Genomic DNA, 19207 nt, shown 5'->3' with positions numbered 1-19207 from the left:
ATTGTGGGTTTGGAGCCAAATAAAGCTATGGCTGGTGCAATCCTACAAGTAATTAAACTCATAATCACACCTGAGTATTAGTTTATCACAGGTTCGCTTAAGAAGATTTTCCCAATAGTATGAGAGATTATCGCATGCTAACAGACTGCTGCATTTCAACTTTCAACTGTATTTCAACTTTACTTCATGAACATTACTAGAAAATGCTGTTGTCTACCTGATTAAATGATCAATATTTTGATCAGCATGTAGTCTAGTGCTCTTCCTGTCTGATCTGTCTAATATTTGCTAAGCTACACATTCAGTTTGGTCCTCTGATCACTAAGTGCAGGAGTGAAATGATGTGACCAAACAGTGCTGAGGGGGATCACTGTGTAGCACTACTTCTTACTGCAGGATCACTTTACTGAGGATGGGGACTGAACACTGGCAGCTCAGGAGGAAGTGATGACACTAGAAAGACAGTTTCACTGTTATATTTAGTCTGTATGTGAGAGAGAAAGAGTAGTGGAGAAAGAATCAGTTTTGCGCTTGAACACAATTCCCCTCTACAGTTCTGTTCAGAGTTTTAGAGAGTTCTAGAGTTCCAGACCATAGTTGTGTGTTGATTCTTACAGGTATTCTTTAGTTCGGAAGACTGAGCCACGCTGAAGCTTGTGACGTTCGGAGGCTTAAGCAGGATGCAGGGACGAGGCACGTTGAAACAGACATTTATTCATAGACTTAACACTTAGACGAAGCACGCAGGCTACGGTTTCACACACCGACAGAGGGAGGAGGGGCCTATCGGACTGCGACACCGAGACCAATGCTAAACGGTGAGGCAAAAGGACTGGACAACCCGCCACGGGCCAGCGCAAGGATAGCAGGGAGAAGGACCGGGACCAGGACGACGGGGATGGGCACAGACACAAAGGGGAACAAAGTGACCGGTACATTCAGCGTAACAGGGACAGGCACGGTGACGGGGACAGGCACATATTCAACAGTCCAGAAAAGGGGAAAGGAACCCCAGCCAGTCCCCCAGTCGTCGGCTGGGTTGGAGACCGACCTGCCTGGCGGGGGGGGGGGGGGGGGGGGGGGATTGTTCTTCGCCGGCTTGGGTAGCGGCGGCTGTCCTGGTTTTGGCGCATGCTGTCGGGAAGCGCATCAGTCGTGTTGCCGGGTTCCGGTGTAGGCACTGGTGGTGCTGCCTTTTTGCCTCCACAAGGCGTAGGCGTAGGCGCATGCGCTCTGAGGCTCTTCGCCTTAGGGGGAGGAGCGCAGGTTTTGCGCAGCAAAACACCCCGGGTACCTCCGGCAGGTAAGCTTCTACCCCTGGCTACTCCCCACCGACCGTGGTCCCACCTGGCGGTGGGTTTTGTAACGGACTTACCTGTCTCAGAGGGCAACACCGCTATCCTGAGCATAGCTAACAGATTCTCGAAAATGATTCGTTTGGTGCCTTTAGCAGCCCTGCCCACCGTGCTAGAGACCGCCAGGTCTTCAGACAGTTCGGCCTACCTAAAGATATCGATTCGGACCGAGGCCCTCAGTTCACATTGCAGGTGTGGAAGGAACTGCTAGGTAGGCTTAACATCACGGTTAGCCTAATGTCCAGCTACCACTCTCAGGCTAATGGGCAGGTAGAATGGGGTTAACCAGGAACTAGGTAAGTTCCTGTGCCTCTACAGAAAACACCACCCAGGGACGTGGAGTACGTACCTCCCATGGGCGGAGTACGCACAGAATTCTCTGTAACACATGGGAACTGGTCTCACCCCGTTTGAGTGCGTGCTAGGCTACCAGCTGTCTCTCTACCCCTGGAATGCCCCCGTGTCAGACCAGCCGGCAGTGGAGAGATGGTGCGGGGAGAGCGGACCTGGGAGGAGACGCACCGAAGACCGAGTAAGGCGATCGCTGCCTACAAGAGGAAGGCGGACAGAAAACAGGGAAAGACCCCGCAATACACTATTGGACAGAAGGTGTGGTTCTCAACCAAGGACGGCCGCGCTGGTGCCACAGGCAAGCTCAAAGCGAGGTATGAGGGCCCGTAATCCATTACTGACCGGGTCAACGAGGTGACCTACAGGGTTGGCCTGACGGGGAGCTTCCTGGGCCTTTCATCTGTCAGCGCTGAAGCCCGTGAAGGAGGGTCCCCTTGCCGAGGAGGAGGGTTCCTCGGGAGACCCTCCCCCACCCCGGAGATGGAAGATGACGCGGCATATAGATTAGGGGTTCTGCTGGACTCCTGTAGGAGAGGGAGGGGCATCCAGTACCTCATTTCATAGGCTGCACCCGCTGAAGCCCGCCCCGAGTCGGAGGGGCCGGCCGCGTTTCAGGGGCCAGGCGGGGTCTTTGGCGGGGGTTCTGTCACAGTAGACGGGTCCCCTACCGGGAGGGACACATCCCCTCTAGAACAGGACCGTATCACTTGCCTCCCCCCTCGCAATCACCTGTCTTCTGACGGGAGACACCTGCTGCTCATTATCACCTCACACCATTTATATTCCTACAGGTTCGGAGGGACAGCGCTGCGCATTAGCGGACAGGACCACAAGCGTCTGTTGGTGCAGCGCTGCTCCGACCCAGGAGATTACCTAGACTCGTCATTGCTTTGTTACAAGACCATGGAAAATAAAGAACATATTCGTTCGACTTCGCCTTTCACGTCCTCTGTGCTGCCTACATCACACATGGGTGCATTTTTTTCTGTGCACTTACAGTTTGATTGTGTAGTACATCATGTGCTGAGAGAGAAGAAAGAGGAAGGATGTGATGACACCCAGAAGGCACTTTTGTGCTCATATGTAAGAGAAAGAGAGAAGAAGAGGAAGACGTTTTTCTGCATGTGATCAGACTTCCTCTCTGCTGTGTGGACATTACGGAGTGGTCCCTTTCAGTGGAGTTCTTCTGAGAGAGTTCTAGAGTTCCAGATCATAGTAGTGTGGAGATTCTCACATGTAGCCTGTAGTTCCGAAGACTGAACCACAGAAGCACTGAAGCTCTGTAGTGTGTACAGCTGTCAGAGCACTCAGTAAACTAGTTCTGTTAAGATGTGTAGCGTTGTTTCTGCTGTAGTGTGTAGTGGAATTCAGTAAGAATGCAGGTGTTGTTTATTTGCTACTTGTACTTCATATTACTGAAGGTGAGTGTTTCATTTTCTCTGCTACTGTACTTGGATTTACAGATACACTGAATGATATAAATTGGTGGAACATAACTTGCTTAGTTGCTCATCAAACCTACATTTCTATGGCATTTAGCTGACACTTATGCAAAGTGACTTACAGTTATATCAGAGCAAGAAACTTGAACCCCTCTCTTTAACATTTATGTGAGAAAACATTATTGTGGTTCTGGGAGACTGGATCTGCAGCAATTTAGTATATAATATATAATAATAACAATTAAGTATGTCATATTTAATAATAATTATGTCATATATAATAATGAAATATGCCATATATAATAATAACCATTTTACATGTACATGTGCAGCCATGTTTAATAGTGAAGGCCTTTATCTCGTGTGTTTCTGCAGGCTGCAGTTTGGCAGAGAATCAGAAGACAGACGACGTCACTGCATACACAGGAGACTCAGTACTGCTGCCCTGCTCCTGTACTGACCCACACGCCAAACCTGAGAGTTTCACCTGGAGGAAACACAACACAAACAGAAACTCATGGGACGTGATCACCAGTGAGAGTGAACAGTACAGAAACAGAGTTCAGCTGGGTACTGCTCACTCTCCAGGAAATCTCTCTCTACTCATATCACACCTGACTGAAGAGGATAAGGGAGTCTACAGGTGTTATCTTAACCAGTACTATAAAGACATCAGACTCACCATTAAAGGTAAAACACTGTTTTTGATCCAAATCCAACTGCAAATGATAAATCCAGCTTTAAGGTTTTCTTATGTATCCACACTAGCAAAGTCTTGGTTGTCTGAGTTACTTGTAGACTTTCTGCTGTCATATTGTTGTTGTGCTGTCATCTGTGCACATTACCAGTAACGTTTAGTTCAGTGATGGTCAAATACTCCTTTAATTTTAACAAATATCTTGTGCAGTTCAAGTAAGAATTTCTCAGGTTTTTAACACACATGCTTCTTTGTTTTGGTTTTTCTGTTCCGACCCCTCGTTTGGTTTTCCTGTCACTGTTTTCATCTTTGTCTAGTTTGCATTCGTTAGTCTTTATATAAATATCCCTTGTTTTATCGTCTTGGCTGTGGGTCTTTGAATGTGCGCTCTCTCGTCCTCCCGTGAGATTATTGTTGTTTGGTAACGTTATTAGCCTGCTCGTTATTCTAGTGTTTACTGTTTATCTTCTTCTTGGTAATGTGCAGACGAAGTCCTGTGAAGCGTTTGAGGTTCTTCCTTATTGTACTGCTAAAGGATTCGAAGCTTTGGAGCATTGAAATCTGGTGACAAAACAGCGACACCTGGTGCTTTTCAGAAATGATAGCAGCTATAGATTCAAAACTGCGCAGCACTATAAACAATACAACACTCCACCGCCTTCATATGCCATTAAAAAATTGATGATCAGTAATGATGTTTAGTAATTAAATTCTGCAATAATTTGTGTAAAATCATTGTTTCCCTTTTATGTAAAAACAACAGGTTGGCGTTATGAAACGTTTACTCTCACTATTGACTTCTATAATTAGCACATTTCCAATTTTTTAGTAAAGAGATAAGCTTCCACGTTATAGGACAGTGCCAAACTTATGATACAGTCTCACCCTCATCCTGTGCTTCAGTGACGTCTGAAGCTTCGACCATCATTAGTCACGTGTTGTTAGTAACTTTAGTGGTAATATTAATGGTAATATTAACTTTAGTGGTAATAGTAACTGATACAAGCTTTGGTACACTGTGTGATACGAGCTTCGATGCCTTAGTATCAAATGTTCCATCACAATTTTATTGTTTCTGCACAGTTCCTGTATCATTTTTCTCCCTTTTTGGTGTTCCATTTAGTCAGTGTTTAGTTTGCACCATTTTGTTAATTTGCCGTTGTGTCCAGCTGTTTTGCAAATAAAGAACTTTCGTTTACACATGTGCATCAAGTCCTGTCTGCCTCCGCATTACATTATCGTTCTGAAAACTGCACAGTGTGCAGATCATTAATGTAGGTGGAGCAGCTGGATCAAAATCACTAATGTGTTCTTATTTTAGATTTTTGATTTAAAACTTCTAAAATAAGAAGCAAGGCTTTGCTATGACAAGTTTCAAATGGGCATAAACAAACAGTCATAAAAGTTGATTTAGTCAATGTTGATGTTAGCTTGACATTACAAGTGACATATTTGGAGCTTCTGTTACTGTAATTATTTACCCCTGTCCCACTTACCTACAACCAAAGGCAGAGGTGCAGGCAAAGGTTTAATGCACATAAAACTACAAAATGTATCTGATTCCAAATTATGCCTATAATTATAATTTATATTCTGAAGAGAATGAGAATACTCTACTGCATTGTCTAGCATGTGTTATGAGAATATGCATAACCACCTTTCTAAAATTCCTGTCTTAATACATCCTGCTTTGTCAGCGGTTCAGCCAGCCTAACATAGGGTTTGATCTACTAAACTTACAGTGCAGAGATTGGATACTTTACAGGAAACTGGTGTCAGCAGTCTAAATATATAGAAAAATATAGCTGGCTCTTCACTCAGCCTCAATCTACCAGTGTAGAGAATTTTGACTACACCTTTGGATTTCCCCTCTCTTAATAAATTGCAGGATCTGCAGGATCTGCAGTTCTACTTCTGTCTGTTTCTAGTTACATCTTCTGTTTGTATGTGTATTTCATGCCTGTAGTTAATGACTCTTGTCTTCTGTCCTGTTTAGGTTCTAGTCAGTTATATACCCATATTACACACAACTTGTTTAGTTTCCTTATTTAGTTACTACTGTTCTCATTTGCTCTAGAGAGAGGGGGAGAAAGAGAAAGAGGGAGAGAGAGGGGGAGAGAAAGAAAGGGAGAGAGAGAGAAGGAGGGAGGGAGAGAGAGGGGAAGAAGGAGAGAGAAAAGGAGGGAGGGGAGGAAGGCAGAGAGGGAGGGAGGGAGAGAGAGAGAAAGGAAGAAAGAGAATGAGGGATGGAGAGAGAAGGAGAGAAGGAGGGAGGGAGGGAGCGAGGGTGGGCAGAGGGGGAGAGAGAGAAGGAGGGAGGGAGAGAGACAATATATAATCAATATAATCAAACATTTACATCTTATAACTTGATGGTCATGCATACATCATACCAACATCTATTGGGAAATCTCTTAGTGATTTCCAGTACCATCATCAGTTGGCTGGTACCATCAGTACCATCAGGTGACTGGACCTGGAGCAATTAAGTATGTCATATATAATAGTTAAGTATGTCATATATAATAATAATGGAGTATGTGATATATAATAATAATTAAGTATGTCATATATAATAATAATAATGGAGTATGTGATATATAATAATAATTAAGTATGTCATATATAATAATAATAACGGAGTATGTCATGTGTAATAATAACCATTTTACATGTACATGTGCAGCCATGTTTAATAGTGAAGGCCTTTATCTCGTGTGTTTCTGCAGGCTGCAGTTTGGCAGAGAATCAGAAGACAGACGACGTCACTGCATACACAGGAGACTCAGTACTGCTGCCCTGCTCCTGTACTGAACCACACGCCAAACCTGAGAATTTTACCTGGCAGAAATACAACACAAGAAGACAAACATGGGATGTGATCACCAGTGAGAGTGAACAGTACAGAAATAGAGTTCAGATGGGTACTGCTCACTCTCCAGGAAATCTCTCTCTACTCATATCACACCTGACTGAGGAGGATAAGGGAGACTACAGGTGTTATCTTACAAACCAGAAATATAAAGACATCAGACTCACCGTTAAAGGTAAAACACTGTTTTTGATCCAAATCCAACTGCAAATGATAAATCCAGCTTTAAGGTTTTCTTATGTATCCACACTAGCAAAGTCTTGGTTGTCTGAGTTACTTGTAGACTTTCTGCTGTCATATTTGTTGTTGTGCTGTCATCTGCACATTACCAGTAGCGTTTAGTTCAGTGATGGTCAAATACTCCTCTTGTACTTTAAAAATACTTGACTGGGATTTAAATCATGACTTAATCTTCTGGAAACAATCCATAATGTCACTGACCCTCATTTTGTCTTTCATGTTATTTCTAAAGTGCATAGGTGGACTATGACAGTATCAATAAACTGCCAGTGTAAAATTATTTCCCAGCCACACTACATCTTATACACCCAAAGTGACAGAAATGTCATGTTTTTGATTCATTGCTTAGTACTAGATGTGTTCAGTTGTCCAAAGAACTATTTTATCTATTTTACCTCATAATGACATTTTTCTTAAAGAGTCATGCATCCTAACTATGACCATCCACAAACAGTAAGTAGGAACTGTGTGAACTGAAACCTCAAACTACTGAGGTTGGGGAAATACTGTTTTGCACTGGCACTTTGATATTGTCATAGTCAGGACATACAATTTTGATGTAAAATGTTTTACTTCACAATACTTCACAAAATGACAGAAATCCACTGTTTTTGACTTATCACCTTGTACAAGATGTGCTCCCAGTTGTCCAAATGTTTTACCTAAAAATGTTATATTTTTTTATAAACTTTCATGAGTCCAAAATCATGTCTCCTAAGAAAATACCAGCATAAAACTGTTTCTCAGTCACACTAGTTTGACAAAGGCTTTACCCAAAATGATAGAAGTGATCTGTTTTTGACTCCTTCCGTAGTACTAGATGTTTTCCCAATTGTCCAAAGACACATTTTACCTGAAAATGGCATTTTTCTTCATGTGTCCTGACTATGACACTGTCAATAAAATAATAAACTGTATTTCCCAACCACAGAAGTTTAATTACAGGCTATACACCCAAATTGACAGCTTTTTGGTCAACATACACAACAAATTTAAAATATATATTTTAAATACTTTTAATACTGCATTGGGGATTTTATTTTGACATAATTTGATTTGTTTTGTGGCCGTATCACGATGCTCAAGAGGGATAATTTCATTGCATTAGTGCTGACTCTAATAAAACATCATTACTTGGAAAGTCTTCATTATAAAATTCATTATAAAATTAGTTTTTAAATAAACTTTTAAACATGCACTGATGAGCTTGTTCACCTGCCCCCCACTCAGGTGCAGTCACATGTCTACTAGTGTCACGAATGTAAACCACCCTGAATACACATTTATAATGGGTCAGTACTGTAGCCAAACTTGCACCCACAAGTAGTACTAAAGCAGTACACCATCTTATGCTAACAAACACATCTCCCTCTCCAGGAATCTCAACAACAGAATTTACATCAAGATTTGATGTCAAAACAAGTGCAAAGGCTCCAGCTGACGCTTCCACTACTGACAGTGCAAAGACTCTGACTGACAGTAACATGCATTTACTGCATATCAACATGGTCTCCTAATATCTTAAAAAGCAATTAAAATGCATGCTGTGTAAAAACATAAACACTAACACGCACACAAATACACATAACATTTGTATAACGTTTGCCTTCAGATGTCCAAAACCCTGCTGGTGATCTATTATATATCCTCATGACTACTGCTGTGGGAGCTGTCCTCCTCCTGCTGCTGGGTCTCGTGGGGGTCTTGTACTGGAGATACAAAGGTACACACACACACGCACGCACGCACGCACATGCACACACGCACATGCACATGCACATGCATGCATGCAAGTTGTGGGTCACATAGTCTGGTTTTCTAATGTAGTCCAGAGACATGGACAAACGAGGCTAAGAAAGGGACAAACAGAAGAGAAGAGAGAGCAGGAGACACAGGTGAATGCTCACATACCATCCACTGTAACATAAGAAAAACAACCTCCACATCATTACTGGCACATGTCCTTCAAGGTCAAATCTTCCATGGTGTGTGTGTGTGTGTGTTTACAGGATTGTTCTGCTGTGCTTTGTTCACCTGTTCAAGTGAGTGCTACTTTGTATCTGAATACTGAGGGGGGGTTCAGATGATACAATGCAATTAGTACAATACAGTTCAAATAAGGGATCACATATCACATACATTACATACATTACACACATCACATACAGCACATACATCACTTTTTTCATTTTTTATTTTTTTTTTAAGTTAAACCATCTTTGGGAAAACACAGGTTGTGAAGTTCAGGTTTTGTTGAAGCAGTACCAAATACCTGAGCAGAGGGTTTTATACAGATAGTGTGTGGGGTTCCCTAGTTGTGTGGGGTCCATGTTGAGTTTCTAATATAAAGAGCTCCTGACACACTGATGAATGTTTTTTATGATGGCTGTTGTGATTTCCAGTTTGAAATCAGTGGAGATGGTGGTGTGTAGAAAGCTCAGACTCCACATCACTTACTGTACTGAGTTACAAAGGGAGATGGACAGTTGTCTTATTTCAGAAATGTATCATCCATCTCTACTGTTTTTTGCATGTTGACCTCCAAGTTGTGTTCAGTGCACCACAAAGCCAGACGAGCCACTTGACTCCACTAGCAGTCCCGTCAGTGTTGCTAACGAGTCCTGTTAGGGTCATTTGCTTGATGATAGCTGGAGATGCACTTGTTGGTGTAGCAGGAGAAGAGGAGGGCTGAGAGTGTCCAGCCTTGAGGAACCCCAGTGCTGATGGATAGGGGCTCTGACAGATAAGGTTCCAGGCACACAAGTTACTTTCTATCTGACAGGTAGTTGAAAATGCCCTGACAGACACAGGGTTCCACTCTCAGTTGTGTTGAAAACCGAGCTGAAGTCTACAAACATGACTCTGTCATAGGATCCTAGAAGGTCCAGATGAGTACAGACATAGTGTTGATTGTGACTGTGCATAGTGCAGATTGCTCTGTAAAACTATATCAGTCCAAGGAGGTGGGAGTGATGGACTTGACGTAAAACAGAACCAACTTCTCGAAGCATTTCATGACTACTGATGTTAAAGCTTCTGACCTGTAGGTATTAAGGCTGGTTATATTGTCCTTCTTTGGACAAGGATTATTTACCATTAAATTCTACCTGTGTTTCACTTCACCTGTGTCCTTATGGAGCACAGCTCTTATCACTGCATTCATATGAAAACGGGTCGTCTGGACATGTACCAGTGATTTCACACCACATATAGCATATTGTTGTTGCCTTTTGCATGATGGTCACAGGTGCATAAAGGTTATTGGTGCATTTGAATTGTGCATTTGTGTGCATGTATAGACTCTTATATACAGTATTTTTTCGAAAGTGTGCTTTAGTGTTTACACAAGTTTGCTAATTTTTCATTTCTGTGTTTCTACAGGAAGATTCGAGTGTCCTATACGCAGCTGTAAATCGAAAAGCGAAATGCAAAACAGCACAAGAACAGGTGTGCATCATACTGAATGTGTCTTTTGTAAACGTGTGTGTGTGTGTGTGTGTGTGTATGTGTGTGTGTGTGTGTGTGTGTGTTATAACAATTGTTAATGTGTTATTCCTGCAGGATGATGTCACTTACTCCACTGTAGTACACAGTCAGACAACCAAACCAGCATCCACTCCAATGGATAATGCAGATTATACAGAATATGCCAGCATCAAATTAAATTCAAATTAAGCACACGCTCTCACTCACACACACACACACACACACACACACACACACACACACACACACACACACACACACACACACACACACACAAACAAATGCAATCAAGCAAATGGACAAAAAATAAACATACAAAAACATGTACCGCCAGTAAATAGCAAGTATTTTATTTGTTTCTTCACTGTAAATGCCTCATTAGGGGTTAATCTGCTGAAAGATGATTTGAATACTGTGAATTATTAGCTTTTTTGCATGTAATTTATTAGTAGTAGTGCTTTTGGCTTTAATGAAATAAAAATGATGTGTAAATGTTCACAGTACGGCCCCTCCTCCCAGATGTGTGTGTGTGTGTTGTGTGGTGTGTTTTGTGGTTGTGTGTGTGTGCATGTGTGTTCATTCATATGGCCATGCCCTCCCCGTGTTTCATACCTGCTCCATGTTTTGTGTCGTTACTGTGCGTGAGTATAACTCTCCTGTTTAGTAGTGTATGTTGTCGGTGATTGACCATGTATTAGCCTATGTGCTACATTGTCTTTTGTCTGGTGTTAATAAACGTAACTTTTGTCGGCTCGTTCATGCGTCCTGCCTAGCCTCCTACCTAGAGTTGTATAGCCTGCACTGTATAGATGAACAACTGTTCAATTAATTTTTATTTAGGTTCAATTAAAATTCAGTTATATTACATTGTAAAGCTATAAATGAGACACTGCAGTTCCTGAGGAGTTTTAATAAAACTATAAATGAGTACACTGCAACTTAAGAGAAAATAAGACAAATTCAAAATAAATGTCAACAAGCAACACTTGGAATTTATATATATATATATATATATATATATATATATATATATAGTTGTGTTTGAAATAATAGCAGTCCAACATGACTAATCATATCAATCACTGTTTTTGGTAGAAATTATATTACTACATGGTAAATAATTTACCAGTAGGTGTAGCAGAGTCATAGAAAACCATCAGACCCAACATTCATGATATGCATGCTCCTGAGTTTGTGTAATTGAATAATTAATTGAAACGGGTGTGTTCAAAATAATAACTGTGGAGTTCAATTAGTGAGGTCATTCCTTCTGTGAAAAAACAGATGTCAATCAGGTGGCCTTTATTTAAAGATGAAGCCAACACATGTACATGCATTTCTCTCTGAAAATCTGAGAAAAATGGGTCGTTCCAGACATTGTTCAGAAGAACAGTGTACTTTGATTAAAACTTTGATTGGAGAGGGGAAAACATATAAAGAAGTGAAAATGATATAAAGAAAATGATAGGCTGCTCAGCTAAAATGATCCCCAATGCTTTAAAATAGAAAACAAAACCAGAGAGATGTGGAAGAAAATGGAAGACTACCATTTGAATGGATTGAAGAATAGCCAGTATGGCAAAGACTCAGCCAATGATCAGCTCCAGGGTGATCAAAGACAGTCTGAAGTTACCTGTGAGTACTGTGACAATTAGAAGACGCCTGTGTGAAGCTAATCTATCAGCAAGAAGCCCCCGCAAAGTCCCACTGTTAAAAAAAAGACATGTGCTGAAGAGGTTACAATTTGCCAAAGAACACATGGACTGGCCTAAAGAGAAATGAAGAAACGTTTTGTGGACTGATGAAAGTAAGATTGTTCTTTTTGGATCCAAGAGCCGCAGACAGTTTGTCAGATGACCCCCAAACACTGAATTCAAGCCACAGTACACTCTGAAGACAGTGAAGCATGGTGGTGCAGGCATCATGATATGGGGATGTTTCTCTTATTATGGTGTCGGGCCTATTTATCGCATACCAGGGATCATGGATCAGTTTGCATATATCAAAATACTTGAAGAGGTCATGTTGCCTTATGCTGAAGAGGAAATGCCCTTGAAATGGATGTTTCAACAAGACAACGACCCCAAACACACCAGTAAGCGAGCAGCATCTTGGTTCCAGACCAACAAAATTAAAGTTACGGAGTGGCCAGCCCAATCCCCGGACTTTAATCCGATAGAAAACTTGAGGGGGACATCAAAAATTCTGTTTCTGAGGCAAAACCAAGAAATGGAGAGGAACTGTGGAAAGTTGTCAAAGCATCCTGGGCTGGAATACCTGTTTACAGCTGCCAGAAGTTGGTCGACTCCATGCAACACAGATGTGAAGCAGTTCTCAGAAACAGTAGTTATACAACTAAATATTAGTTTAGTGATGCACAACAATGCTAAATCCTAAAGATTTTTCAGTTTATACAGTAAATATTTGAGTTTGTGAAGAAAAAATGCTAAATGATTACACATGACATCCACTTATTTATTTGAATAGAAGAAGTCAGATGTTGCAAGTCAGATGTTGCAACTCAGCCCAGATCAGGGACGGTTGCAGCATGTTACATATACATTATTTTTTCTTTTGCTTTTTGCCTCATCTTAACTGATCCCTTGGCTGCAGGCTTCTCTCTTTTTTAGGAAGTGGGAATAAGATTGGTGTGAGAGACGGTGAAGTCCAGGTCCAATGGCCCTGACTATATATGAGACTCTTCCCAGAATACTGAAGGGAACTCCTCAGAATACTGAAGGCCTCCTCCTCACTTTTGGTGTAGCCTACTGAAAACAAAGTGAACACAATGTCTGCTTTTATATGATTTATTCACTTATTCACGTTATGCCACCCCCCGCACGCAGGTATAAGAAAATACAAATATTTTGTTTGTTGTGATGGCCCAAGTGCCGCAAGGCAAGGCGCAGGAAGCACAGACGTCTCTTGACGAAGACATGCATTTATTAAACGACCATTAACACCAACCTGAGCACGAACAAAGACCGACAACCACTCCAGTGACAGATGTGTTTAAATACGTTCATAAATGATGCATGTACAAAGGGGCAGATGTGCTGGACTGAACTAACAGCACTTAGGGAGTCATTTTGGGTCCATCCCACTGGGCCGCCACATCTCTGTGACAACGGACCGAGCCAACTTAAGTAAGAATGAGGACATTCTCACTTATGATGTGAGACTGTTAAGGAAGAAAGAGGACACACCAAATGACTTTTAAAAACTTATAAAACGCTACTGCCTCCCTATATTTGTTGTGTGTGTTGGGGATAGAAGTTTGTCAAAGCTTCATTTGAATACACTTCATCTCCACTGTAACTGTAGTTGTCAGAACATTCAGTATACTGTATTTTTGAGTGTGTGTACAGTGTGTATCATCAGTCCTGCTGTAGCTGTGTGTAGTGTGTGTGTAACCCAGTAAGAATGCAGGTGTGTGTTTATCTGCTCCTTGTGCTCCACACTGCTGATGGTGAGTGTTATCTTCTCTCTACTTCTGTAGAACATCAAATATCTACTCAGTAGCTACTTTATAAGAAACACTGGAAACATCTAATATGAGTCCAGTTAGAGGCGACATGTCATATATTTCTGATAACGTATAAGAGGCACTCCATGTTATCTGAACATATAAGGTAGAATTTGAACAATTACGATTTGCTTTTTAGACTGCCATCGGTCGTAAATCTTGAAATCAATGTATTATTGTGGTGCAGTTAAATCTCATGCATATCAGCTGCAGCGCTAGAGCATAATAGAGCAAAGTAAGCAATCGTTATACTGTGATGGAGTAAATCTTACTCTCAACAATCCCTCTACTAGTTAAAGGAAGTAGCAGTATAGTGTAACTTACAAGTATGTAAAAGATAATTAGGCTTTCTGCATATAATAATGTGCTTAAAGCAATTCACTGTGTGCTTGAGATAGTTAAGCCATGTCAAAAAGAAAATCAATGCTGAATTTTTAATTTGAAACACACATGTGCTGAAGACATTAATAGTGAAGGACTTCAACTGGTGTAGCTGAAGGCTGTACACTGGAACATCACAGGATCACAGAGATCACTGTATACGCAGGAGATTCAGTACTGCTGCCCTGTTCCTGCACTGATATACACACCAGACCTGAGAACTTCACCTGGTATAAATACAACACAAACAGAAAAACATGGGAAGTGATCTCCAGTGAGAGTGAACAGTACAGAAACAGAGTTCATACTTATAACTGACCACACTTTTCTATTCTTGCAGAGGCTCCATATAAACCTGTAAATCTTACTCCAGTGGACTCTGACACATCAAGTCCAACAGCTTCAACTAAACCTACTACAACAATGACATCTCCAAATGGTTATAAGTTATTAATTTCATCAACTACTACTGATGGTAAGATTCATTTGTTTAATAGTATTCTCCAATCAACACCATAAAATGATTCCCCACTAAATACTACTACTACTAACAATAATAATAGTAAGTGACATCAACAATTAATTTCTTAATGTAGTTCACTTCATATAGGATACTGTAAGGGTTGGCACCAGGCCAAGGCCCCTCCGGCCACCAGAGGGAGGCCTCGAGTCAACCACGACACTAATCAGGTTTAACACCCCACAGCTGGGTTAGACCTTATAAAAGCCCCGTGACCCCGTCATTCAGTGCTGGGTCTTTGCTAAAGTTTTGATCCAAGCTCCTAGCCACTAGCTTTGGGTATTGAAGTCTGTGAGCCCTCGTGCTACACCTCACTTCTTGTCTGTGAGGGTGTTTGTGTTTTTATGTGTTCCCTCCCCTCTCCAGTTTTCCATCTGGAGTCTGTCTCTCTCCCAAGGCTTCCCTTAGCCATTCAAGTTCCTCCCTGTTTTCTGGTTTTGTTTGGGAAGTTTTAGTTTGGTTTTCCTCAGTGCGTCTGCGTTTCCATTTTTTCCTGTCATGTCCTTTGTTCTCCCTTTTTCCACGCTCGGCATGGTGTTTAGTTATTTACCTTTTGTTTTACCTGATCCAAGATCTAACTGTTCTGCACAGGGACCCACCATTGTTAAAAGCATTGTTGCTTACCCAGTAGGCTATTGGTCTCGTTACTTAGGTGACCTGGGTTCAAGCCTGCCTTACAGATATGTTCTTGAACTGCTTTACAGATGATCTTTCCTACAAAGGGCCATATTTATAGATACTTTAGGAATGTTTCCCAGCTTTCATACCTGACTCTTCACTGGCTCCTACTTTTCAAACCCCTATTAATATGATCATTTCATGTTCATTCATGTTGTGTTTATGGCCTGATTATATATAATCTTGCATTCAGAATGTAAGATTGTTTGTGTTTATTTTTAATGATGTGTGATGTTTGGTTGTTAGATTGTAGATTTTTTTTATTACCCAGTTTGATTTGTTAAACTACGCTTCAGGAATTTCTGCTCAAGCTTACCGTGGCCTGCACAGTGTTGTATTCCCAAAGCCTGAGGAGCTGAAGACAGACCTGGTAGCTGTGAAAGAAACACACCACCTAATGGTGGCAGGTTATGGTGAGACTGATGAAGACATTGAAGACCCATATGAGGATGTTGCCACGGATGCCTCAACAGATGATGAATTCTAGACTCCATCCTGTCCACTGCACTCACCACATTAATTTCAAATCTGTATGCCTATATAATACATGTAGTGTTTTTTATCCTTGTCTCTTTGTAGCTAGGTTGTTTGGTTGGGTGTTCTTTATAAGATATAAGAAACATTTTTAAAATGTATGCTAACCTTTTTTTCTTTTCAGCAGTAATTAACCTTTGTGAAGATGAGATCGAAATGTTGTGTTATAAAACACATATTGGAATAGCCCCTGTAAAACCACATGCAGGTTATTTTGGGGCTACAATCCTGCACTTTAAAAAAATATATTTAAAAAAATAATAAACCATTTGAAGCAGTAATGAACGGAGCATTTAATTCTGTTTGTCTAGTTGTTCAGTTTCATAATATAAGCATATATTATGCAAGAAAGTGTTTGCATAACTGCGTAGCCTTGGTACTGAAACACCAGAATAAAGATAAGCCTTGTTTTGTTGAACATTGTATTGTGACCAATAAGCCTAATTTTCAGTTAAAATGGTATAATTTCTTAAGATTTTATTATTATTGTTGTTGTTTAGGTTGCATTTTGATCCTTAATGAGTGTTCAAATGACTTTGGATTATAACGAATACAGAGTGAGTGAATTGTACCTATGTGGAATGATTACTAATTAATTAATATATAGTTTACATGTATAGGTTATATTTACTTTATTTATTTAGATTTTTTAATCTGAGCCAGATAACAAAATGATAGCGTAAAGAGGGGGAAATGATTTTAAAATGTGATTTATAATATGAGACTATAATGTCATTTCAGCTGCACTTCTGTCATTGTTCTAAACAGCCACTGAACAAAATTTAGCGCTCGATTACGTCATAATTTGTCATTCTATTTCTGACCCCAGATCAGTTTATTGAGTGGATTTGCCGATGACGATCATTTTAGACAAAACATCAACAGAGACTACAAACAATTCTTCACGCATAAGAGGTACTGAGAAACGAAAACAAAACGTAAGTAGAATTTAGTTTTATCTACAAAGGCAGTTTTTTTTTTCCCAAATTAGATACTAAATATTTGATAAGGGAATCGTATTATAAACAAGTAGCCAATATGCGAATTTAAAATGAGAACACACATTTTAATGATGGAGAACTTTTGACTGAACGGAGAACTAATTAGTGGGCTGATAGTGAGCTCCCCGCCCCACTAGTCACGTGGTACGGCCCGCCGCCTGCAGTGGGAGTTCATGGTCTTGTGTGAAACCACGACTATGTAGTCACACACACCTGCACCGGGTTATTCTCCTAATGTCTGTGTGTGTTAAACCCCGGTTGGTCGTGTATCCCTGTGGTTCTCGCTAATGTTCACGTACGTGGTGCACTTTATGTTTGTAAGCTGTGTTCAATGTTGCTCATGTTCATCTTGCCTGTTTCGTGTGAGCGCCACTGTGTTCGTTATTCGTGTTCGTCTAATAAACGTCTGTCTACGTCAAGCGAGTTTGTGGGACCTGCGGCACTCGGGCCGTCACAGCTGTTTAATTTAACGGACCGCACAAATATTTTAAAATGCGGAATAAGTGAATAGAGAATGAACTAACTAAATGGGGCGTAGCTGAAAATATTCGGGTAACCGAACTCCATTAGATGAAATACGTTGACTGAGACAAGGGAAAGTGACTTATGCGCTTGTTTTAGAAAAGCCTCTGTAAGACCACGAGTGTGGCCATTATGCACTGTCGGACAACAGACAACCTTTGTTTCACATTTATTAACATTTGTAGAAGAAATTGAGCTACGGGTGGCCATTTGTTCTGTTACATAATAACTGTATATAAAACAATAAAGTCTACAGGCGTTGATTGCTCATTTCCATATAGAGATATGAAACTGGGGTACAAAAGTAATCTTGCGCACAAATGCAGCATGTAAAATAAGTCTTGTTTTGTAGAAAATTGTGTTGTAATCAAAGCCTAATTTTCATTTCAAATTCAATTACTTCTTAGGAATAAAGCTTTAATTCTTAAAAATTAAAGGGGTTTTTTTGTTGTCCAAAAACACATGCAAACTGTTATGACTTTTTAAAAGAAAGTAAACAGCTTTATTATCATTCAATACAATAGAGCTTTCTTCTGCCCTTTCTAGATGCCAAGGTACAAGTTCATTACTAATATCATTACCAGAAGACACAAGAGTCATAGAGACCCTGCTACCATTGCTGGGTTTAAGCAGCATTACTCGGCCAATCTGGGAGAAAGTGTAAGTGTCTACATCATTTTATACTATAATTTTAATGATTTATATAGACTGTAACCACAGTTTTATTTATTTAGCCTTCACACTTTCCTGACTTGTACAGATGGTAGTCCAAAATATGCTGTCCATTAGTGGAGTTTCCACTGCCCAGGCGTGGTCAATGGATGATTCATTTCCTTTACAATTCATCACTGATTATTTATCACTTCGCACCCAAGAAACAGGAGGACTGTAAGGAGGTTCATACCATCCCGAGCAGAACTGCTGAACACTTTATGATCACAGAGTCAACGGGAGAGATTTGCTCTTTGGACCACAGCGCCCATGTAGAAGGTGCAGATGTACTTTCTTGCATAAATCTAGCTTTCCATTAAGAACACACAGTAGGACATGATGTTTGTTCACTTTAAATATGTGCCTGTACTTTATTATGTAATTGCATTTGTATTGATTTTTTGGGGAAAAAAACAACATCTGTAGATGTAAGAGAGGATCTGGGTGGAGTAGGGGAATCTATTACAGAGGCAGTCAAAGTGGAGAACACCCCAGCTGGTGAGTAGCATCAAAGCACCACATCAATAATCAGAGTTTACATACATCCACTCCATGGACACCAGTTTAAAAATTCTACTTTTATTTCAAATATAAAGGCTCAGAATGCAAGAAGTTGAAGAGAGTACGCATCTTCTTCAGACGAGCATGGCAGGCTATAAAAAGCACCTTGTCCTGTGCCAAGCGCTCCAACAAAATTAGCCCTACTCTTTAACTTTTCCCAGCTCTTTTTACCAATTTATTTTGTATTTCTTTTTTCCCTTCATTTTCCCCAACCTGTCTTTTCATTTTCTGAAATAACATCTTTTGACTTTTTGATTTATTTTTGATTAATAAACTTTACTTCATGCAAAGATATAGTCTGTTTGCATTCTAGACCTTTTAATCATATTT

At 40.6% G+C, this 19207-nt stretch overlaps 1 protein-coding gene across 1 annotated transcript; it reads left to right on the top strand.

Annotated features, from left to right (window-relative positions):
- Positions 1–808: 808 nt before the first annotated feature.
- LOC118240909 lies at positions 809–10682 on the top strand. Its single transcript, XM_035523459.1, has 13 exons — positions 809–1038; positions 1178–1303; positions 1451–1566; positions 1828–2020; positions 2498–2657; positions 3061–3127; positions 3524–3838; positions 8335–8436; positions 8570–8680; positions 8785–8852; positions 8967–8999; positions 10339–10404; positions 10519–10682. The coding sequence occupies exons 1-13, from the start codon at positions 809–811 to the stop codon at positions 10630–10632; spliced, it is 1701 nt and encodes a 566-aa protein (XP_035379352.1). The 3' UTR covers positions 10633–10682.
- The last annotated feature ends 8525 nt before the right edge of the window (positions 10683–19207 follow it).

This window comes from Electrophorus electricus, unplaced genomic scaffold, assembly GCF_013358815.1.
Source record: "Electrophorus electricus isolate fEleEle1 unplaced genomic scaffold, fEleEle1.pri scaffold_103_arrow_ctg1, whole genome shotgun sequence".
Lineage (NCBI taxonomy): Eukaryota > Metazoa > Chordata > Actinopteri > Gymnotiformes > Gymnotidae > Electrophorus > Electrophorus electricus.
Note: the sequence above shows the minus strand (reverse complement) of the source record. Positions and strands in the feature narration are given on the sequence as shown.